The 24385-nt window shown below is 41.9% G+C and overlaps 1 protein-coding gene across 2 annotated transcripts in view; it reads left to right on the top strand.

Annotated features, from left to right (window-relative positions):
- The window catches only part of KIF13B (kinesin family member 13B), a 144962-nt gene that overhangs the window by 89921 nt on the left and 30656 nt on the right, over positions 1 to 24385 (top strand). For both annotated transcript variants that reach the window (XM_075415039.1, XM_075415038.1), the window contains exons 19-35: positions 419 to 565; positions 1040 to 1189; positions 2247 to 2375; positions 3942 to 4112; positions 5042 to 5199; positions 6493 to 6625; positions 7575 to 7721; positions 10222 to 10251; positions 12091 to 12190; positions 12527 to 12653; positions 14205 to 14260; positions 16389 to 16513; positions 17611 to 17787; positions 19854 to 19946; positions 20875 to 21027; positions 22525 to 22602; positions 23246 to 23299. In XM_075415039.1, the coding sequence (XP_075271154.1) occupies positions 419 to 565; positions 1040 to 1189; positions 2247 to 2375; positions 3942 to 4112; positions 5042 to 5199; positions 6493 to 6625; positions 7575 to 7721; positions 10222 to 10251; positions 12091 to 12190; positions 12527 to 12653; positions 14205 to 14260; positions 16389 to 16513; positions 17611 to 17787; positions 19854 to 19946; positions 20875 to 21027; positions 22525 to 22602; positions 23246 to 23299 (2028 nt within the window). The remainder of the gene's footprint in view (positions 1 to 418; positions 566 to 1039; positions 1190 to 2246; positions 2376 to 3941; positions 4113 to 5041; positions 5200 to 6492; positions 6626 to 7574; positions 7722 to 10221; positions 10252 to 12090; positions 12191 to 12526; positions 12654 to 14204; positions 14261 to 16388; positions 16514 to 17610; positions 17788 to 19853; positions 19947 to 20874; positions 21028 to 22524; positions 22603 to 23245; positions 23300 to 24385) is intronic.

Genomic DNA, 24385 nt, shown 5'->3' on the forward strand with positions numbered 1-24385 from the left:
CTGCTTTAGAACTTTCTCTCGTCTGCTTGTTTCTCTTGCAGTCTTCTGGCACATATAGAAACGGGGTGGTAAAGAGGGTCAAGTGTCTGCAAGAGTTGAAAGTTGCAGACAATAGTGACCTTAGCTGGAACTCCAGGCCTGCTGTAACTTGAGGATATTTGTGGAATGCTCAAATGTTCCTATTTGTAACACTTATGTAAGGTGAAAATCCACAGAAAGACTTTGCAGTTAAACTGAATACGAATATACTGCGACAGCCAAACTCAGTCTGTCACGCTTGAATTTGATTGCTCAAGCTAGAATTCAAAAAGAACAAAATCTTGACTTTTCCCAAAGGTGTTCTTAATTTTGCTTTTGTACTTTTTTTTGGTTGTTGTAACATGAATTCCTTATTGATATCTCTTTAACTGTTTCTCAGAGAGGTGCAATTCTCAGCGAGCCTGCTATTCAGGTGAGAAGGAAAGGGAAAGGCAAACAGATTTGGTCCCTGGAAAAGCTGGAGAATCGACTCGTAGATATGAGGGATCTTTACCAGGAGTGGAAAGACTGTGAGGAAGACAACCCAGTAAGTAAAAAGGACTCCAGTATTATGCTGACAGAATTACATCCCTTTTAATTTTTTTCTTGAAGTAGATGTGAGAAAATCTTAGGGGGAGGAAGAATACGCAAAGAGCAAAGTTTTCCTGAGCCTTTGCTTTTCCTAGTACTGAAGCGGGTCTCGAGCATTTTGTGAACCTTGATGTTGTCACTTTGGTGCTTGTTTGCATGCGTAGTTGAGTGACCAAACCGAGCATACAGTGAGAAGCGGTAAGTAAACACAACAGGAGTTGAGGTTCAGGCTGACTTCCCTCAATCAGACAGCATTAAAGAGCACTTGCTGAGGACAGGCTTTATGCTTGGTCCGAAGTAAAATTCAAGCTTCCATTCTTCTTGTCATCTAATCTGACCTCCTGCTTGAGTCCATTTTCCTTTCATTACACTTTCAAAATGGTTTCATGAAAAATGTGGTTTTCTTCTGTTATTCTGCATTTGATTAAAGATGATGAGAGCTTACTTCAGGCGAGCTGATCCATTCTACGATGAGCAGGAAAACCACAGCCTTATCGGAGTAGCCAATGTTTTTCTGGAGTGCCTGTTCCATGATGTGAAGCTGCAATATGCGGTTCCAATCATCAATCAGAAGGGAGAGGTTTGTCATTCTTCTATAATCTGTCCTTACTCAACTTTGTAATTACAGCCTGTGGATCCTATTACCAGCGTATAGTAGATGTTTTCCAGTTTCGTGTGCACAAGCTCTTTGCTAACAATTTGGAATTGTGCAAATCCCGTAATACCATGCTAGAGTTGTTTAGACAGCTCTGAATCGCAGCATGCTGATTGTGAAAGGAGAAAGCTTTGTGAGCACCTTTCTGAGCGAAGCAGCCCAAAATAAATACAGTAGAATGAGTATGAGCTATAGCTCCGCTGGCTTTCACTGACTGCCATCAAGAATAGGCTCTTAAATATAGAATCATAGAATGGTAGGGGTTGGAAAGGACCTTAAAGATCATCTGGTTCCAACCCCCCTGCCATCAGCAGGGACATCTTCCACTAGACCAGGGTGCTCACAGCTCCATCCAACCTGGCCTTGAACCCTGCCAGGGAGGGGGCAGCCACATCTTCTCTGGGCAACCTGGGCCAGGGCCTCACCATCCTCATGGGGAAGAATTTCTTCCGAATATCTCGTCTAAATCTGCCCTCTTTTGGTTTAGAGCCGTTCCCCCTTGTCCTATCACTACACACGCTTGTGAAAAGACCCTCTCCATCCTTCCTGTAGCCCCTTCAGGCACTGGCAGCTGCTCTAAGGTCACCCCGGAGCCTTCTCTTCTCCAGGCTGAACAGCCCCAGCTCTCTTAGCCTGTACGAACAACTTCAAAGGCAGCTAGAGCATACCAGGCAACATCCTCTGTGCTCTGCAACACGTGTGCTTTGCAGAGACTGGTGTGACGGTCAGCGAGCTTGCAGTATGCTTCTCCTAAAGTCACTGTGGTGGCCGATTTCTTTATGCTTTCACAACAAGGGCACTTTGATTCTTGCTCCAAAGAATTATTCATTTGATGCAGCAAATGCACAGTGCAGAGCAATAGAAGGGAATGAAATGTTTCCTGCTTACAGATTGGAAGCAGCAGTAGTTGTAGTTACTTGAAAAGGGATGAACCTGTCACTGTTTTCTAGCACACAAGTAATTCTTACTCCTTTCTTACCAGGTATCGGGTCGTCTCCACGTAGAAGTTGTTCGCGTGAGTGGAGAGATCGATGACAGGTTGGTTGGAGGCGAGGATAGTCCAGACTATTCAAATGAAAATGACACTCAGGAGAGAAAACTTGTCTGCAGGGTGAGTTCCAGATAGATCCCGACCTCTGAGCAACCTTCTCCCTTTCCATACCAAGTCTTAACATCAAGAAGTCCCTGGTGCATTGGCTTCTGGACGTTGAATGTCTCTTTGTAACCTCGTGTGCCATGTTTGCTTCCAGTACTCAGCTGCACAGGCAGAGTCCTGTCTTTAAACTCATCGATTAGCTATGTGAAACTGTGTTGATGTTTCAGGATCTAAAAAAAGAACAATGCACAAATAATTCAAATAATTGAACTGTAAATTGTTCAGTTGTATGTACAGAGTTTAATACTCTCACTGTATTTCTTTCCATGGCATTGTGTGACGTCCTGGTGCCCAGCCTTTGTCTTGAAGTGCTGCTGCATGGTCTTTTCTGATGATATTTTGTTTCTCGAGTGGCTGAAATAATACAAGACAACTTGATGCGTTTTTTCCCTTTCAGTCTCCATGATTTATTTTTTTAAGTCTTCAAGGTATTCATTAGACTATATTTATATGTATATGCAGACAGTCTTACCCTAGACAGTTTATTGTAGTCTTGGAAGACATGGAAGATCTGTGTGCTAGGATTGGAGCTATAATATCTAATTCCAAATGGAGTCATAGAATCTGATAAATTCGCATTGTTCCGTGAATCATTCTCTCTCAATATTTCTCTATATATTCATTGTTTTGAGAAATATATATATTTATTATTGGTAATAATAAAAAGAAAGTTAGCGAGAAGGGATTTACTAGCAGTTCTGTGTTGTAGTGAAATGCCAGATAGGCCAAGCTGCAGATAAGAAAAGAGGGAAGCAAAAAGCACCAGAGGGAGTGGAACCCCAACTTTGCTGGCTTCTGGACAGTGCGAACAACTGGGGGCAGCTGTAGTCCTTCTCACTCTTTATCCTGCCCCACAGAGCTCCGTGTGCTGGCAGGCAGAGCGGGCCATCGTTGCAGGAAACGTTCTTCTGAGGATCTGGAGTGATCTAAATCATCAGAACTTAATTTAACAAATGGCGGATAGAAATTTGTGAAATAATATGGTTAATATGGTGGCTTTGTTTAGATCAGAAGGTGTATTCAAAACATTTTGTTTCTCTTTAGCCTTGATTTTGAAAAATGGGACAGGCTGCTGTTGCATTGTTGGCGTTATTTTTGTATTGTTTCTAGCATCAAAGAATAAGGACAAGCGATGTCTTCAGACAAGGGTTTTGCAGAATAAAGGAGCCAGTATTTCTAGAATTATGACATTTGTATTGTATTTCTCTTCAGTTATAAAGTTTTTGGTGCATCTCACCATTAAAAATCAACAAAATGTTTTTGGTGTGTTTGTAAAATTTCACTCCCAAGAAGTATGTGCCTGGTGGCATCTAGTGGCAATGTTCAGCCGATGCACTCAAAATCCTGTCTCCAATGTCCATCAATGCAGAAATTTGTATTTTGTAAGGTTTCTGGTTTTGCTCCTTTCTTTTTTTGCTATCCTGTTCAGTGGAGCCAAATAACATTATTCTAAGAGAAGACATTTTAAATCCTATGCCTAATGAATCAGTGCTTTTCCTTTCTTTCTTATCTCTTTTCTAGATTAAAATACTTCAGGCTACAGGTTTGCCACAGCACCTCTCCAACTTTGTGTTCTGCAAATACACGTTCTGGGATCAGCTGGAGCCAGTTAATGTTGCGCCTGAGGTGGATCCTTCCTTATCTTCCGTCAGCAAGGAGCCACAGTGCATGGTTGTCTTCGATCACTGCAATGTACGGGTTTTTTTCTATTTCATTAATGGAACTGTAGGCAGAAAAAGCAGGTTTATGCTTGCATAACAGTTGCTTCTTTGCTCTCGTTATTTTACGTTGTGAGGCTGATACCCTAATTCCATTTTTAATAAGAGCTTGAAAAATCTTCAGAGCCTGTAGAAGTTTGTTTGTACTACACTGTTCACTTGTACAAAAATCACAGAAGGTGAAGAGGTGCATTAATAAAGGAAGGCAGTCTGTTTGGCAGAGACTTACGCTGGAGTTTACCTGCAGTAAAATGTGAACGGAAGAGTGATATTCATCTGAGTACATTTGATGTCCGTATCTGAGCTGATCACTCTACACTCTGATGTAGCCAAGAGAAATGTCCCAGCCCTGGGACATGGTGCCTGTCATCCTAATGTAGATGTTGAAGTTGTGTATCTTAGAACAGACTATTTCTTCCTATTGACTTCCAAGCAACGGAGTGGAAGGACCTTTAATAGAGATATCTAAAGCCAGCTTAGACGAATCCCAGCTAAATCACCTGAGTTCTTGTCTTGTTCTTTCTATCATTTGTGATGACACTGAGCAATTTATCCCACTTACCATTTGTAAAATAGATACAAGACCTTCTGATGAGTTTGGATCTTGTGATTCTGAGCATTAGAGCATAATTTTTATTTTTTTTAACTATTGGATCAGGACTTGGAACAGCATGCGGTCATTTTTCAGCTCTTTATAGACTTTAATCTTCAGCAAATCATGTACCTTTGCCTTGCCTCCTGATTTTGCAAACTGAGGTGACAGTTCTTCCTTTCCTCCATATTGTGTCTTGGGGACCAGGGTGACTTTACTCTACATGCCTATATTAAAGTCAGGACAGTGAATCTCTAAGCCTAAGTCATTGTGTGGTCACGGTCATTAACCAATTTGTTGTTTACATACAGGAAGTTTCTGTAAGTATTTCCGAAGACTTCATGGAACATCTTTATGATGGTGCTTTGGCAATTGAAGTATATGGGCACAAGCAGAGCGGTGACCGCAAAAATCCAGCCCTGTGGGATTTGGGAATAATTCAGGCCAAAACACGCAGCCTTCGGGACAGGTAAATGTGGAAAATAGATCCTTGGTTTAGAATTTTGGAAAATCACTGTCTGAGGTGCCCAATTTTGAAGCAGGTTTGGGATACGCAGTGAAATTTTGAACTGAAGACAGCTGAACATGTGTTTGAGACTGTATCTGTTAGGCTGTTATAACTGGACTCTGTTGGAAAAACACCGTGCTATGTGTCAATGGGTTTTACAGATTGAGAGAGGAGAAATGCCCAGCTCTGTCAAATTAAAAGCGGTAAAACGCAAAAGATTTTGAAGTCTCTTTTATTTAGGCAAACTCCAGTGTAGAAGTAGTGTTTTACAAAAGAGCGAGCTGATTATTTTCTTTTATATTGTTATGCTAGTCTGCACCAGAAAGAGCAATCCAGTCTAAAACAGGAAGGTGGTTGTCCTGACTGTACACTGATACATTTATTTAAGATCTGACTCCAGTTCAGTCTTGACCATGAAATTTCATCACTGTGATGCTTGCATTGGAAGAGCTGTATTGCTAATTATTTCAATTAGAGTAAATATGCAACAATACCATAGTTTGGACCGAAGGGGGGTCCTTTTTTGCTGGCAGCTGTTTGTTGTCCCCAAAGTAAGCTTAGTAGCATTTTCTTAACTAAGTTGTTTTGCCTCTCCAATTAGAAGGCAGGTCTGCACTTTAATTTATTGGCACTTATTTCTTTTTTTTACTTCCAGCCTAAGCTTGTGTTGAGCATGTGAAGTGTTAAGCTATATGTAGGGAAATTTAAGACAAAAGTCAGGAAAATATGGCAAAGAGGAGATGGAAAAGGATGCTATAAAATAATGATTTATGGTGGGTAGCTGAGTAGTACCTCCTTCCTTTGTAATTTTGAGGTACTACAGAAGTGGCCGTTCCTGACTTAAGCTCTTGGAAGAACAGAAGAGAAAGCAGTAGTATAGTGAAGTCCAGGAAAGTGCCCTCAATCTTGAAAGCTTGTGAGACAATGTCATATTTCATTCTGCTGTCTTCTGTAGGAATCTGACAACACCAGGCTTCTGCGGCAGTAGTTGAGACCAGAGCTCAAATGTTGGAATATAGTGGAACTGGGTTCTGTGTCGGAATCAAGAAAAGGCTTATTTGTAACGTTTGACTACAATAGTTGTCAGTAAAAGTTATAAGCAAGTAACTATAAGTAACCCTGTATATGTGGTGCATCTACTGAAGCATTCCTTTGCTTCTTCAATCTGCAGTCTGAGCTAGTGTTTTGGGTTTTTTCTTTCCTTTTCCCTGGGGAGGAAAAAGAAAAAGAAACAATATTTGGTGTGTTTTGCAGGTGGAGTGAAGTAACCCGAAAAGTCGAACTCTGGGTTCAAATTCTAGAGCTGAATGAGAACGGGGAGTACTGCCCGGTTGAGGTGACTCCTGCCAAGGATGTGTGCACAGGAGGCATCTTCCAGCTCCGACAGGTAAGGTGGTGTGTGCAGGTTTTCAGCCTGCGGAAAGCGAAGAAGCTGTTATTTCATCTGGTAAAGGGATGGTGGCCAAGGAGCTGTCAAACTCAGACACAAAATTGTGTAAATCAGACATAAAGTGGAAGAAAGTGGAGTCCCTCTGTGTTTTGCGAAGCTGCCAGCGCAGATGTAGAGGTGATCAAAGGCTTACACGTACTCTTTTTGCTATGTCCTGTTCCCTGTTCTGCGATACCACCTGATAGAAAGGACATCAGTCTTGACTGAACAGAATTATTTTTTAAAGAGGTCCAGAGTTCCCCTTTATTTGATCCTTCCAGCCAACCACTCCTTTGTTCTTTGAATTCTACATGCATTAAATTGTTAATGCTTAACTGAGTAGTTAACGTTTTTAAGTGATAAGCTGTTGCCCAGAGAATTGTGAGGAATTAGTAAAAGTTAGATACAGGCTGCACCTCTGAACTCTCCAACTCCATTGATTTTTTTTCTAAGGGTTTTATTAAAGAACAGCTACTTTGCTGCACTGATGGAATCAGTGGGTAAGAATTCGGTCAAGGAGACCAGAGTTGGGAAAAGTTCACTGAAATTCCACCAGCTCACCAAATTAGACTTTTCTCTCTTCTCTTGTGGTTGGAGAAGAGATCCTATTTTCTGCATTCGGAAGTATTAAAAATAAACTCCTATAAGTGTATGCTTTGAAAACCCTTCAGAAAAATAAACCGGGGAGTTGCTGAATGCTGAACTTTTGTTTTTTTTCTGTAAATATATAAATCCTTGCAACAGGAGAGGTTTCTCTTGAACATTGGGTCGTTGAGATTGCAGTACTCACAAAATAAAAATATAATGTTGCTTGTAATGGCTGCCAGCAGAGGTCTCTCTGTCATTAAGCTTTCAGCATTTTATTTTTGTTTTTTTCCCAAGCATTTCAAATTGTTCTTTTGGGCAGGGGCAATCTCGACGAATTCAGGTTGAAGTGAGATCTGTACAGGAATCTGGGACCTTGCCACTGATGGAGGAATCAATATTATCTGTTGGCATTGGCTGTGTTCAAATAAAACATGTCAAGTCACAAAAAGTGCCTGAAAATTATCAGGTAAGAGTCTAAATATTTCATGTTGGCTGTGCTGTTTCCAAGAGATGTAAAAGCATAAAGTGATGCCCTGACTTTATTGCAGTTGGAGGCAACTCCATTTGTTTCAAGGTTTGGTTTGGTTTGGTTTGGTTTGGTTTGGGGGAACATTTCTTGAACCTACTTCTTCAACGTATAAAGCAATGTCAATAAGAATTGTCAGAATTGCTTTGATGGTGTTTTTTTGGATTATTCAGGGTATTTTAAGCCTAAACCTCCATCTTTAAGAAAGTGTTGTGGAAGATCATCATCTTACTCAAAAATTATTTTCCATGGCAAAAATAATATTTGTAAGACTACCTTCTGTGTCTCTCCTAGTTTGGGGGTCTTTTTTCCTATCCTTAAAGGCAGCACAGGCTTAACACACCATTCCAAGAAGAAAAGAAAATGCCAAAGTTTCTAAAACTCAGTAGGAGTTTGTCCAGTAGGTTTGCTTCAAATATTAGATATGGCAGCAATTTTAAGTAAGTATTCAAAATAAAAGAAATCAGTGGAACATATGTTCAGATAGTGTGGAGTTACGAATGTTAGAAATATATGAGCTGGTTGTTGGCCCGTAGTATGTTCGACAACCTCAGCAGCACTGCATCTCATCTTAAAACTGCAAGTGTATCGATCTGGTTTTAGGGATTGTCTTCTTGAAATGCTCTTATCAGTGCCTTGAATTTTTTCCCCAACACCTAAATTAAGATTTAGTCACTCCTCTGAGTTAGCAAACCAAAATCTGGGGCAACAGAATAAGAAAGTCTACAGACTCCCTTGGTTAGCTGCCCTGCTTGAGACAAGGCCAACTAAATGTCAGGTAGTTTTGGGGACATTTCCTAGCTTTCCGTTACGTTTACCCTGTTGACAGAGTGTGATTCAATGCGTGTCTGCTCCCCTTTTTTGCTGAATCAGTATTGGTTTTCCCTTTGAGGTCTGAAGTGTTGGGTTTTTTTGTTGTCTCCTAACCTTAGCAGTTCCTTGCCCGTTGTGTTTCAAGGGTACAAAAAGGGGAATTTTTTCCACCTTCACAGAAATCTCACTGCATCCTAGGCAGATTATTGCTGTTATTACCCTTATGCTTCTGATGGTGACTCTGCCTGCAGGCTTTCCAACTGCCTTTCCATCACAGCAGTCCCCGATACCCACATCCTACAGAGCAAGGAAACTGTTGTTTCTCTCCTACTCCTGAATGAGAACCAGTCTCTTAAGAGCCTCTTCTTTCCTGAGACAGAATGATTGATTCTTGCAAATTTTACTTGAAAGCTGTTACACACCAGCATCCTACACGTGTCCCTTTTAGCCTGTTCCGTAAGGGAACAGGTCTCAGGTGAGCATCCTGTCTGTCTCACCCTGTTTCTTACCCGGTGAGGTTCTGACCTGTTGGCCAGTTTCGGCCATATCCAACAGACCTGGCAATCCACAAAACAGTACGTGCTTTTAGAAGAAAGACTTCAGCTCTGCTTGAGAGAGAGGCTAATGAGTTGTGTCTGAGACTGATAACCCGCATGGGAAAGGGCTATTGAAAACCAGGTTGTACTGGTCCTGTGGCTTGCAATAGCCTTCTGGCGTGAGCACCTGGATTTTTAGCCCCGTTGTTAGCATTTCTCTATCTCAAGTAAATCAGTATCTACAGAATGTGAAAGATTTTCCAAAGACCTTCAACTAAGAAAATGCCTCTTCTATATGGCTTTTTAATTTTAGCTTAGCTAAGTTTTTGCTTTCATTATTGGGATAGAAAAGTAGACTCCAGTGGCTTGTTATTACTTAAATAGGTAAGGAATAACTGCGTGAGGATTGGAGTCCTCGTGGCTTTTCCATTCACTGTGCAGGAGTGGCAGCTGCGCTTACGCTCCTTCCAGGTGGCTCTGCTTGTGATGAATGTCGAGAATGAAAGGCGGTGCCTCCCATCAGAAAATAACGGAAATCAAAATGTCGAAGGTCTACATGGCGACTCCTGGGTGGCAGACAGAGTTACTCCAACTCCCTGGCAATCGGCTTAGATGTTTACAGTGTTTCTCCCCTAAATGCTGCAGCAAGCTTACCTCCAATCCTTTATGCCAGACTTTGATTTTTCAGTGCTTGCTGTAACGTTCATACTTAACTCTTCGAGGTAAACCAGCACGTTTTTCTTTGCTGTCCAGGATCAACAGGTTTCAGGTTGTTTCACTGAACTCCTATTTCTTTCTTACGGCAACTGAAGTATTCCACTTGCTGCCAGTGATAAAGAATCCTAATAGCTACATTTCTGTGATTTTTTTCCATTGTAATTGTTGGGTTGTTCTAGTTTGTGTTTAGGTGAGCTGATAGCAGCAAATCTTGGGGATGTCTGTGTGTTTTAATTTTATGATCATACTATTGCTAAGCTCAGACTTTTCTGTAAGACTGCTGATGTTGCTTAGAATAGTTGCACCTTCTTCATTAAGTGTGTTTCCTGCTATCAACACATTTTAATGATGCGGTTTTGCATGTTTTGGCTTAGGAAGAAGAGGATGAAATGGACAGTTATCAGGTAAAATTTTTGAATTCTCTCCTTTTACAAATTTAGGTATTTTCAGATTAAAATATGTTAGAGGAGGAACAGCATGTTATCTTTCTTGTACTGGTTGGATATATAGAGAACCTGTCTTTTGAAGAGACCGGAAGCTTAAAAATGGCATAGGCTGTTATGCTACCAAGCCATATGGTGGATTAGAGAGGTGGAAGGGAACCAACAAGATGCCTTAATGTGTGTTTTCAAAAGAAGATCCAATTGGTTTTCGTCTTTGGTGTTTTGGGGGAAGGAGTCTTCCTTCTTGACCAGCTTGGCTGGATTGAGATGATCCTCATTAAGAACAAGAATAGGCATGGTAATGTTGAAGATGGAGTCAAAATACTTCATGCTGTTTCATGCTGTGAGCTTGCTGTGTGTCTGAGAGCAGGAGTACACCACGTAGTAATCAGCCCTTGGGCAAGCAAGGGGGGTTCTGTTCCTGGATGCCGAAGACAGCAGTGATAAAACTACTGAAATCGGCACACTGTTTTTTTCAAAATGTATGTAGTGTCACAGTAACGTGAGCCTTAAAGGGGAACTGATGAGATACATTATCTGTGATCTATTTTTCATCTTCTTCTGAATATCTTTAACAAAAGCACATCATCGTCATTATAGATCTCAGCTTTGTATAATGCAAGCAACCAGAGATGTAGGTTTGATGCTGTCTGGCAGATTCCAGAATACTTGTAGGGGTCTATGAGTGAGTAACACAACTGCAAGTTTATAGTCTTGCATCCACCCATTTTTCTTAACAAAGTATTTGTTATAGTTCGATGTGGAATGAATCTGAAGTGCTGTTGCCATAAAAGAGGCTTGCCTGAAGGCATCCCGGAGCTGACAGCTCGTCTTTGCGGCACCCAACATGCTGCGAGTATCATTCATCATTTCTGAGCATTTCTACACCGGAGACAAATGAACTGAGTGTTCTTAAAAATACTGAGGTGGTTTTCTTGAAGGACACGAGCACTTAAGGAAAAATATTTTAAAAGGCTCAGTTGCAAATGCCGTAGCTAGGGACAGTGGCATGATGCGGGGCAGGGATGAATTCCTAGCATGAGGCTGCTAAGCACCGAGTGTCAATGGTGAGTCATGGATCAGGACTGGGATTTCTAGCTTTGCCATGAGGTAATGGTTAGTGAATTTTAAACTAGTTTGGGGGCAGCAATACTGTATAAAGTGACGTTTGTTCAGCTGAGTAGTACAGAATAACAGCTAGGGAAAGAGATGCCTCAGGCTGGCAAGAAAAAATACGTCAGATAAGATGTGCAAAGTTAAAGGTTTGGAGCTGTGAAGAAAGGCTGAGGGAACTGGAGTTGTTTAGCCTCGAGGAGAAGACAGACTGGATCTTGTCAATATGTGTAAATGGGAAGGAGTAAAGAAGACAGAGCTGGCCTCTGCTCAGTGGTGAGAGGACAAGAGGCAATGAATCTCCACTTCAACATAAGAAACTTTTTTTTTTTTATCGTGGTGGTGGAACAGGTTGCCCGGAGAGGTTGTGGACTTTCCATCCTTGGAGATATTAAAATACTGGACAGAACGCTGAGCAAGCTTCTGTAGTTGACCTTGCTTTGGGCACAGAGCGAGGTTGGACAGTCTCCAGAGGTCCCTTCCAACCTCAACTGTTCCGTGTTTCTGTTGTCCGGTGCAAAAGAAAACAGTACAGAAGAGCTCAGTGATTTCTTGGAGGTCTGCTCTGTCGTTCTTACCAGCTTCTTGGCTACAGGATGGGAAGGGCCGAGGAAATGTGTAGGCCACAAATAGGAAGCATTGGATTTACTGGGTCAATATTTAACATGACTACTTTCCTGTTCACAGGACAGGGATTTGGAGAGGCTCCGTCGGAAATGGCTGTATGCCTTAACGAAGCGTCAGGAGTATCTCGATCAGCAATTGCAAAAACTCGTTGGGAAGCCTGGTAAGCAAAATACTCTTAAAGGTGACAATAGTTACAGTTGAGAGAGACACTCGCACACGCTTTTTATCTTAATATATTGTAAAATTTAGGAAAGAAGTGAACGGAGGGTTGAATCTCTGAACTCACCATTAGTTTAGTTTCAGTGCAACTAAAGTTAGAGAAGCCTATATAAAATTGTTCATTGATTTGTATACAGTGTGTTTCTTCTTTGTGTGCTGAATTTCTGGGCGGAGTGGGTTTTATTCTGTTATGGCTGGTATAAGATCATCGACACATGATGAAGGCACTGAGTGAGAAATGCTCTCAGTTGTCCTGACTGACACCCTGCTGCTCCAGATAAAACTGAAGACGATGCAGATCGGGAGGCGCAGCTTTTAGAGATGAGGCTAACGCTCACGGAAGAAAGGAATGCGGTGATGGTTCCGTCTGCTGGCAGTGGGATCCCTGGAGCTCCAGCGGAGTGGTATGAACATACATTGCCATATGCAAGAACGAATGTAAAAATGATGCATGGCCGGTTCCTGGCTTGGGTTGTTGCCATTTTTTCTCTCCTTTATCTGGCCTCTGTACACTGTATGAGCAAAGTTGTTAAAATTAGGGCTCTTGCTTTAATTATTTTATTAGGCTGTGTATCTGAAATCCAGAAATGCTATCTAGTAAACGATACTATTATCGATCAGAGTGTAATTATGACCTTCTGAAAAAACAGAATCAATATTTATTACCACTGCACTTACCATTTAAAAAAATTAGCTAATATGTTAATTACCTAGTTCATTCACTTAAAAGGCTGCCCTGTCATAATAAAACTGCATCTACAGGAGCATTTTGTTGCGCTCCTAGTTTGAGCGCAAGGTCTGTTTAGTCAGCAAGCAGTCCATGTAGTTTTCTAAACATTAAAAATAGTAAACTACGCCAGACTGAGCTTGCCGTGCTGTAGCAGCTGTGAGTCACAACTGCAGAGAAGGAAGCAAGGTGGTTTCACCTCAAACCTCTTGTCTGCAGTTGCTTTCAACTCTCTGAAATGTTGTTCTGAGCAAACCTCTATAAGTATTTACTGATAGAATTAAGCATCATGGGCTTTTAAGCTGAAGCTTGTTAAAGCTAGTACTTCTGAAACACAAAAAGGGCAAATGCTGGTTGGAAACACATCGACTTCCACATCAAAGTGTTTGACTAGGTTGGAAAACATGGACCTTCAGGAAACTTACTTAAGGAAGAATCTGTTTTGAACACATTTGCGCCAGAGGAAATGTTCCGTATGATTCAGGCACATGATATATTACTGAAGAGTCCAGCCTGCTCTTCTTCACCATAAAGTTGAAGTCCAAGTTTGTCATGAGGTGGCTACAGCCCCTGTTTACAGCTAAGATTGCAACAAGGAGCCTTAAAGTCTCTCGTGCTTCATGTTACATTTTTAGTACCTTGTTAATGTTGTGTCGCTTAGACGTGCTAGGCCACAGATTATTTCATTTTAAAAATAGAAACGCCCGCCACCTATGTTACCCCTTCTTCCGTGATATGAAAGATGCTTTAAATGGCAGCTTTGACTCTTAAATATGTGTGTTTGGTAAGAAAGAGTAATAACTGTGTAGTGTGGCAGCATCAATGTTAGTTTAAAAACTTTGACACTGAATTTTCTGACTCTTTCTCTGCTGTCTTCACTGCCATCACTAATGCAGAGGGATTTGCATTTAATGAACGTGTGTGTCAGAGTAAATAAACTTAATTTTGCTCTTAGCATTTTAGAGGGAGAAAACATTTCTGAAAGCAGAGGTCAAAGAATATAATAATTCTAAAAGAGCTGGTATAAAAGAAATACCAATTTAGTTGAATCTCTCGGAATCTGCAACAGTAAATTAAAATAAAGCTGTTTGCCAAGGTTATCAATGGTCTGGCTTAAAACTGCAGTTGTACTGAATGTGATGTACTGTGCGTCTGTCTCATGAAGTACGTGTGCGGGGTAAATCTGCGTTAGTTTAAATGCCGCCGTTGTCCCTGTCTTACATTTTAGGACTCCTGTGCCTGGTATGGAAACTCACATTCCTGTTATTTTCCTTGACTTGAATGGTAAGCAGTTCTTAAAATGACCGAGTGCTTTAAAACAAACTGTGTACAACCAATGACATTGTAGAATTTAAGCAAGCTAATAAAATGAAAAAATCCCTGGAATGGCAAGTAGATTGATTGGAGAGTGTACATTTTTCACTGAAACATATTGGGTAATGTTTCAAAATACACAGCATTATATATGGAAGGAACCACAGGTTTTCATAATCCCAAAGTTTTGCTGATATTTAATAAAACAGAAATAGTAAAATGTGTAAACCTGTTTTCATAATCCCAAAGTTTTGCTGATATTTAATAAAACAGAAATAGTAAAATGTGTAAACCTAAGCATGTGAACAACAAAAACCAGAGTAAAGAAAAAATTATAGTTGGAAATGTGCTTTTGAGGTCACAGAATCACAGCATGTTAGGGGCTGGAAGGGACCTCTGTGGGTCATCCAGCCCAACCCCCTGCCGAAGCAGGGTCACCCAGAGCAGGGGGCACAGCACCGCGGCCAGGCAGGGTTTGAATATCTCCAGAGATGCAGACTCCACAGCCTCCCTGGGCAGCCTGGGCCAGGGCTCCGTCACCCTCAGAGGGAAGAAGTTCTTCCTCGGGTTCAGCTGGAACTTCCCAGGCTTCAGTTTGTGCCCATTGCCCCTTGTCCTGTCGCTGGGCACCACTGGAAAGAGTCTGGCCCCGTCCTCCTGACCCCCACCCTGCAGATATTTAGAGGCATTTCTAAGGTCCCCTCGCAGCCTTCTCTTCTCCAGGCTGAACAAGCCCAGCTCCCTCAGCCTCTCCTCGTAGGAGAGATGCTCCAGTCCCCTCATCATCTCACAAGGATATAGCACTGATGCTATATCCTATAATTTCTTTACTGATGACTTAGCAGAAAGTGTGAAGTCACTGGTGGTAACATCTACATATCAAAAAAAAGGGCATGATAAGCTGAAGTTTGTTTTACGGAGCGTGATCGTATGTGTGTCTTTAAACAACGTAAGTTTCAATGCACCCAAATCCAAGACGGAATTCGAACAATGTATTCGTCAGATATTTCTACCAAAGATGGGAAGTGGTAACCAAGAAAGCAGCAACCCCAAAGTAGTCCAGGGAGCTAAGGGTGCCTCATCAGTTGAACAAATCCTTGTTAAGGTGTTTAAAAGAGGGTTCATGCTTGGATTAGAAGCATTGGGTGAGAGTGGGGAGGTGGTGTGCTGCCGGTTGTGAGGAGGTCTTTGCTGCAGTGCTGTTTACAGTGATGGCTTGTTCACCTCAAATGGAGCACTGAGATATCAAATGGCTTCAGAGAGGAGCTGGTTAAGAGTTCATTCATGGTGAGGGACTCAAGCCAGAACAGGTTCAGCTGCTTCTCAAAAACCAGATTAAGGTTTTGTTTAATCATGATCTAAAAGTACTGTATTTTCACTTGTTCAGCCAGCAGCTTATCTTTATTTTAAAAAAACCACAAGCCCTACCTAATGCCAAATGAGCAATGTATGGAGTATGATTGAGCAGTAGAGCTGAAAATATAACTGTGGGCAAGGAGGGGATGTTCACAACAGGGGGAGATTCCTGCACAATGGAGGACTTCATAAGGCATGTTTGAGTCTGCGTCCCAAATCTTGGTGCGCAATTTCCGTATAGAAATGGGATTCTTTTTGAAGTGAAACAGTGCGGGGAACTTCTCTTTTGTGGGTAAGAGTGTAAGTAGCCAGACTGGGGAGTTAAGGATCAAATTAGCCTGAGACTGGTACATATATATATTAAGGGTGGGGGTCAGGAGGACAGGGCCAGACTCTTTCCAAGGGACAATAGGCACAAACTGAAGCCTGGGAAGTTCCAGCTGAACCCGAGGAAGAACTTCTTCCCTCTGAGGGTGACGGAGCCCTAGAACAGGCTGCCCAGAGGGGCTGTGGAGTCTCCTTCTCTGGAGATATTCCAGACCCGTCTGGACAAGGTCCTGTGCAGCCTGTTCTGGGTGACCCTGCTTGGGCAGGGGGTTGGACTGGGTGACCCACAGAAGTCCCTTCCAACCCCGACCATTCTGTGATTCTGTGAAAATGTGAATTCGTGACTTGCCAGATGTTTTTAAAAAGGGTAATTGCTTTGTGTCTCCTCGCCTTCTGATTTCCCTTTCATTTCTAGCTGATGACTTCAGCTCCCAAGATAATCTTGATGACCCAGAAGCGGGCGGGTGGGATGCTACTCTTGTTGCCGAAGAGGAGGAGGAATTCTTTGAACTGCAGATAGTGAAGCATCACGATAGTGAGGTAAGCAGAGATGCAGACCAGTATATTTAGTTTAGGAGTCTTTTCATTGTTCTCTTCATGTTGTCAGATGCGAAAATAATGCATCAAAGACAGCATACAAAGGATACAACACTTGTTTCTTGTATGACTGACGTCACGTTTTCAAGGAAAAACTGCTAGGAGTATAACCATGATTTGGAAAATAATAAAACTCAAGGATCTTCCTTCATCTAAATCCAGGCTTTACAGAAGCTGGATACTCTGTGTTCATCTTTAAAAAAATGAAAAAAAAAAAAACCTGAGCAAATTAGAGTACGGAAGCCCTCTGCTGAAAAACCAAACAATCTGAACTATGGCTGCAGTTTACATATTTACCTCTGCATTGTTACGTTCATTGTACTCCATTTTGCCATATAGCTCATACTTTTACAGCTTTACAATTGTTGATTTATAATTTTTGCTGTTAGCTTTAGAATCTCTGATTTTTTTTTTTTTTTACCTTAAAATGTTGCTTCTTACTCTGAAACACACTGCTTTTTGTATTTTTGGATGAGCTTCATTCCTGAGGGTTTTAGGAGGTTTTTTTGTTAAAGCCTGGAAAGATGGTTTTTCTTATGGCTTGGAGATAAACCATTTAAATCTTCAGTCATACTTACATTTTAACATTCAAGAAGAGAAATTCCAGCTTTTGCTGTATTGCTAGAAATGTTTCAGCAAAGTTATTTCTCATATACAGACAGGAGAGTTTATGTGGTGTGACGGAAGATTTTCTCTGCTTTATCTTAATAAATTAGGCCAAATGGGCCTGTAGTTCTGCATATTTGATGATTTATTTGCAATGATCCTGGGTATTCAAAGATCTTTTTTTCAAGAGGAAATGTTCCAGAGTTTGAGCAAGTTGGCATTTTTAATCCCAACATCTTCATTTGGCAAACCAATCTTGATTTTTAAATGGCCTCTTCTGAAGTGCGGGGATTTTTTCTTCCCAGGGAGTGAAATGGAGAAGCTGACTCTCAAAATTTATGTATTATGTATTTTTCTTAATTATGCTTAATTAATTACAGTTAATTATACACCTAATTATGCTTATTAGAGGATACATTTTTTTTCCTTTGCAGGTGAAAGCGGAAGCCTCGTGGGATTCCACAGTCCACGACTGCATCCAGCTCAGTAAAGGCACAGCAGCGGATGAGAGAGTTTACCTGATTGTGAGAGCCACTGTCCAGCTCAGCCACCCCGCAGAAATGCAGTTAGTGCTTCGCAAGCGCATTTGCGTGAATGTGTACGGCAGACAGGTAGATCTTTTAGAATCCTTCACACTTTTTGCTCTGCCCGGTGTTTGTCACTGCTTGAAGAGGGGAGGGCCGTGACTTGTGCAGCATGCTGCTGCTATGTCTGTTTATTTTTTTGTGTCTGTGTTCATCTCTGCCTGAGTGGAAGCCCCGTATCAGTGGCATGCAGCAAGACTTTAAGCTGCCAAGTAATTTGCATAGTAGCTTTTCTATTGTGGATGTTAATGCAGCCTTTTTTTTTTAATGGCATCTAGGTATGAGAGATTTGGTATTATTTGTATTAACTACGAAGTGCTTCATCCCCAATCACTGGAAAAAGTAGAAAGAGTTAACTTCTCATAGAATCATAGGTTGGAAAACACCTCTAAGATCATTGAATCCAACCATCCACCCAACACCACCATTCCTACTAAACCATGTCCTGAAGTGCCACATCTACACATTTTTTAAACCCCTCCAGGAATGAGGACTCCACCACCTCCCTGGGCAGCCTGGTCCAATGTCTGACCACTCGTTCAGGAAAGAAATTTTTCCAAATATCCAATCTGAAGCTCCCCTGACGCAACTTGAGGCCATTGCCTCTCATCCTATCGCTGGTTACTTGGGAGAAGATACCAACACCCACCTCCTTACACCCTCCTTTCGGGTAGTTGTAGACAGCAATGAGGTCTCCCCTCAGTCTCCTCTTCTCCAGACTGAACAACACCAGCTCCCTCAGCTGCTCCTCAGCAGACTTGTTCTCCAGACCCCTCCCCAGCCTCGCTGCCCTTCTCTGGACACGCTCCAGCCCCTCAATGTCCTTCTTAGAGTGAGGGGCCCATGAGCTTGGAGTTCATCTTTTGCAAAAACTGTACATCAGAAGAAACTTGTGTGTTTCCCTACTCCTGTAGTATGTTCACACATTAATGCTAGCCATTTCTATTTATGTATCCAGATATTAAGAGATAAACTAGCGATAGTTGGAACAGAGGTCCCCTTGTGTAATTTGTCAAAGTTAATCACTCTTGATCTTTTATGTTTTCCCGTTGGCTTGTGCTCTTATGATAATGTGCAGGTGAGAGCAGGCTGGTTAATAAATGGAAAGCAGAAGGTTGTCATTCCATTTGCAGCATCAAGTCCTGCAAAATATTTAATCCTTGAGCAAGATGGGGAGGAAGAGTTTGTTCAGCACTGTCTCAGAATCCAGCTTCCCTAGCAGTGATAATGACAGAGCAGAAAGCCTGAATTGTTATTCTGTTTGCACATCTGTAGTTAAAATCTGAAGCAAGAGAAGAAGAGGTGTGGTCGCACCTAGAAACCCTGTAGGCGACTCTAAACTGCCTTTAGTGCTGGGAACAGAAGAACTACCGTTTTTGGTGCTTCGATCAGGCGAAAGCTTTTTCTCAGAAATGGAACAGTGAATTTTTTGTCATATAGAATGGAAGAGTGTATTCAACAGATAAATTGAGCGTGCCAGTAATTACAATTCTGTTAAGTCTTCATCAATTCTGTTTCCTACAGATTCAGTCAATGATGTTTTTTACTTCTGTTCGACACGGAATCTTTGGCTTTCTTGCTGGGTTTCTGAAAATCCTTGTCAATAACCTTTCCCGGGTGTTCGTCTCAGCAGCATCTTTGAATGACTCATCTCTGCATTAATTCAACAGTCCAGTTCTTAACCCTGCAAGGCGCCAAGTCAGCATAAACAATGACCATGCCCCCTTAAATCATTCTTTGTAACGATCTCTTTGGTCAAGAATTTAATGCCTCTACTTGTCAATATTCAAGACAAGTCACCTAGGGCTCTACCAAAAAAAAAAACCCTACTTCTAGAAGTAGCAAATGCTTTGTGTGCTGGGTAAGCAGTCACCTTGCACTGAAGGAAGTTAATCCTTCCTCTGCACCTAAAATACAGGCAAGCAAATGATTTGTCTCCAAGTTTAAGTCTTTGACTCTTTCGTATTTATAGGCTAGTCTCTTAGGTTTGGACGTCTTTCTTTGTAAGCTATATTTACTTCAGTTGAAATATGTTAAACCGTGTTTTCCTTAACGCAAGAAATATTTCCCTTTTTTTTTTTTGCCTCCCACAGGGTTTTGCACAGAGTTTCCTCCGAAGAATGTCTCACCGAAGTTCCATTCCTGGCTGTGGTGTCACTTTTGAGATAGTCTCAAATATTCCAGAGGTGAATAAGAGATCGGAGTAACTGAAATTGGCTAAGAGCCTCTAACTTTCTGATTTTTCCCGTATTTTGAGCATGCTTGCTCTTGCTGCTGCAAGCATAAACTATGGTTCTTATAAAAGATTAAACATACTCCTTTACGTGCTGTGACTTAGCAGCAACCGATGCCTTATCAGCGTCACTATGTGTTTTGTTGAGTGAGCATCTGTTTGCTCAGGTTCTTGAACATTTTAAAGAGCGAGAAAAAGGGGAGTAAAGATGGGTAGGTGAAGTGCCTAGTGTAGGGTGTGTGAAAATATGTAAAAAATAACTAATTGGCATTTTCTAAGCAAAGTCTTTAGGCAACTCTTGATTCCTGGGCATGTTCCTAGTTGGATGCTAATCCTTTCCTTCCCAACAGATGCTCTATCAGAGCACTTTTAAAAACATTAACACATGAAGAGCCAAAAGCCTGATTGCCGCCTGACTCTGTCTTTTACGTTCTGCTGTATTTAGCGCTCTGTCTTGAAATGTTTCTCAAGCAATGCTCTATTTTTTTCTTGCAAGTCGCTTGAAATTTTGTTTTCCTCATGGGGCAGAAAATCCCCCGTATGTGTTTGAGCACTTTTTAATTACAAAATATCTGAATGCAGCCCTTTTGCTAATCAGTGGCAGTGGCTCACTGTAGACTCTCAGTTACAAAACCCAGAAGAACAGTGACCATGCATAGCTGGAGACGGCTGTGACAGTGGTAGGAGCACCCGTGCGGTTGGCGTGGCACAACTCCCTTCAATGTAACGAGGCTTGTATTTAGATGTCTGAGTCAGCTCCTGAGCTGAAGGGCAAACAGTGTTGAATCTGTCCTGCAAGTTTTAAAAACGCGTTGTCTTCAGAACTCATGCAGGATTTTTTTTTTTTTTTAAAAGGATGTCATTTCTTTTTGTCTTCCTAGGATGCTCAAGGAGCTGAGGAACGGGAGGCACTAGCCAGAATGGCAGCAAACGTTGAAGATGCAGCTTCAGCTGACTCTGAAGCCTACATTGAGAAGTACTTGCGGAGTGTGCTGGCTGTGGAGAACATTCTCACCTTGGATCGTCTGCGCCAGGTCTGTTTTTCAGGCTGTAGCAGACAGCAGAGAATGTGCTTACTGGGAACAGCATGTGGCAAGGCGAATGTCCTCAGGTTTCCTCAGGGGAGGTTTTGGATTGGATATTAGGAAAAATTTCTTTACAGAAAGAGTGGTCAGGCATTGGAATAGGCTGCCCAGAGCAGTGCTGGAGTCCCCATCCCTGGAGGGGTTCAAACACCGTGTAGACGTGGCACTTCAGGACATGGTTTAGCAGGCATGGGGGTGTTGGGGTGACGGTTGGACTTGATGGCCTTAGAGGTCTTTTCCAACTTTAAGGATTCTGTGATTCTGTAAGTGCACACGATGGCTGACAAACCAAAACCACCGCTTCAGTGCATACCTCAGCCTTACCACGCGTGCCTGTGGCAAACGTCCGAAGAAGCAAAAGTAGCCCTCTTCACAGAGACGTTCTCACTCAGCTGCCTGCAGTATGGATGGACGGGACTGGGAGCTTTATGTTAAATGCATTATTATGGGATCCATGGGATTTTTTTAGCACTATGCATTGCTAATTATGGTTCGGTAGAAGTAGTTGTGTGCTGTTAGCCTTTGCTTTCTGAAGCCTGGGCTTTAGTAATAGTTTCCAAAGTTTCTGGTAGAGTTCTTGTCATTTTGCCCATATTCTACGTTGACTTAACCAAAGCCGTTCTGTCCATAACTAAGACATTGACCGGGTTAATATTAAGTACTGTAACTTGGTCTGTTTACCAGGAAAAACACAAAAGAGAAAAACATTTATTGAAGATTGTTCTTCTGGATATGAGTTATGCAAGTACAAAAGAAAGTTACGCAAATCACGCTAGAGTATGTGCTTGCCCACTATAAATGAATGGTGAAGTGTGATGCACTCAAAGTATCAAAAGGAAGTTTCCTGTCACATATAATTAGTTTAACGGATTAAAATAGGAACTCGGCTAGGAAAGGGAGTCTTGGTCTTCACATCTGTAACAGTCATCTCCTAGAATCAGAACTAGCTGTAAAATCCTACGTATGCCAAGCAGCGAAATGCTAGGTGTTAAAGTTTTTCCACTCTTACACCTCTAGCTATATTACGTGCAAGTTTGAGATTACAGTAGGCTTTACAGACAAGAGCCTGTGCAAGAAGGTGGTTTAGAAACATTTTCCGTGTATAGACAATGGCTTTAAACTAACAGAGGGCAGATTGAGATGAGATATTAGGAAGAAATTCTTCGCCATGAGGGTGGTGAGGCCCTGGCCCAGGTTGCCCAGAGAAGCTGTGGCTGTCCCCTCCCTGGCAGTGTTCCAGGCCAGGTTGGATGGAGCTCTGAGCACCCTGGTCTGGTGGAAGCTGTCCCTGCTGATGGCAGGGGGGTTGGAACCAGATGATCTTTAAGGTCCCTTCCAACCCAAACCATTGTATGATTCTATGACAAAACTATCCTGGGATGCTTGGAGCTTAGATTCTTGCAAAACACACATATTTTCTTTGTTTTGTTTCTCTGTGGCTGGCAGGAGGTTGCTGTGAAAGAGCAGCTAATGGGAAAAGGCAAACTCTGCCGCAGGAGCCTGAGCTCTCCCAACGTGAACCGGGTGAGTATTCCACGCCGGCATCTGCAGCGTATTGAGGGCAGTAAGTCCACTCTTTCAATTACAGGTCTCGATGATGCCAGAGCCATGGAATATAGCAATAAATTTCCTTCTGTTGACCCTTCTGTTTGTCTGTGCGATTTGTGAGCATGTAAATTACTAAGCGGAGACAAGATCTGCACGTATTCGCGCTTTCATCATACAGGCTAGTATGGTTGAAAGCACCCCCGTCAATCCAGACTCTCTTAAAAAGCAGTGTAAAGAGAACTTCTGCATCTTTTTTTTTCAGAACACTGGAGCTTTTCTCATTTAGTTATCAAGTTTTTTTCTTCTTTAGAAGATTTGAAAGTGAGCTAGATGTGTTTACTGAACTTAAACTTTGTAGCAGTGTTGTGCATAAGACAGATGTGACTTCTGTCGTCAAAAATTTGGAAATAAATCCTTTGATAGAACTGGTAAGCAGGCATCAAATCCTGGCTCCTTCCAGGTCGATAATCGGAAATTCACCTTGCATCTCTTGGATTTCAGTTCTGCTTTAACCGCCAAACTATTTTTTTTCACCCTTCCTTGTGTTTGTCAAGAGGTATATTTATCAGTTGTTTAAGTGCTTGTTAAGTAATAATTCTGCTTGTCTTAACTATTTCAGCTTTCTGGAAGCCGCCAAGATTTAGCACCCCCTTATAACCTGAGCAGTAACCGGGTGAGTATCTGAAGGTCTCCTGGGAAATCTGTAGAAAAAACATAGCTACAGTGACTACGCTATACCAGTTACAGGGGCATAAGTGGGAAACATCTGTAAAAGATGTTCCTAGGACATAACTGGCTTTGGATGTGCCACACTAGACCTCTCTGGGAAAGCTCTCAGGCCTTCGTCAGTCAGCTAGCACTGCTGCCAGCCGCTGTGGCTGTACGGTGGCAGACCCGAGTGGAGCAGACGAGATTAAACGTCACCGTCATCGCACGGGACTGCGCTTGTCAGGGAACATTTTCTCCTTGTCAAGCTTCAGATCTGTTCCAAAGCTTTCGCCTGGGTGGATGCAAACCTTCCGGATAAGGGTCAAATTTGGGTTCATATGTGAGTTCAGGTCCATCTCTGGGACAGAACAGAGGCCTACGAAGAGAGTCACTGACCTTCAGAGGGAAACCGGTGGCCTTAACCTTGCGGTGGGTGATAATTCAGCCCATTACACTCCTTAAAGACAATGGTATAGATCAAAAGTATTTCTTTAAAAAGGGAAAGGTTAAATTTAAACTTATTTTCCAAGTCCTAGATAAACCAAAGGATCTTCTCCCAATAGATATTCCGCCCAGTGAGCGTGTAGTCATTTTAAAAGGGAGAATCAAGTGGTGACAAGGCGTTTTAATGCATAATGCAGTTGCATGGAATAATAGAATTTTGATGTAGTGCTCTAGCGTTGGTGGCTAAATCTGCTACATCTGATCCACACAGAGAATGCTAAAATATGTGCAGGTGATAAAGTGCTTATAGCAACTTCTAGTTGGAGAGAACTGTGGGATGTTTCAATATTGTAGGTTTTTAAAGCAAAAATTAAAGATTAGAGTTCTTAATGACTTCTGTTTTTCTCCTCCCTTCCCCTCAATGATTTCTCTTATTGCATGGTTCAGAATCCAAAGGTCCCAGCAGAGGTAATGCATTAGGTCCACCTAATGAGTGGGATAATAATTTTATCTCACTAGAAACTTTCTTTTGCTCACTTACACACTTTTACTTCCCGCTTTGAAGATGCTGCTGTTGGTGTCTTATTTGCATTGTACAGAGCAAACA

This window comes from Opisthocomus hoazin, chromosome 2, assembly GCF_030867145.1.
Source record: "Opisthocomus hoazin isolate bOpiHoa1 chromosome 2, bOpiHoa1.hap1, whole genome shotgun sequence".
Lineage (NCBI taxonomy): Eukaryota > Metazoa > Chordata > Aves > Opisthocomiformes > Opisthocomidae > Opisthocomus > Opisthocomus hoazin.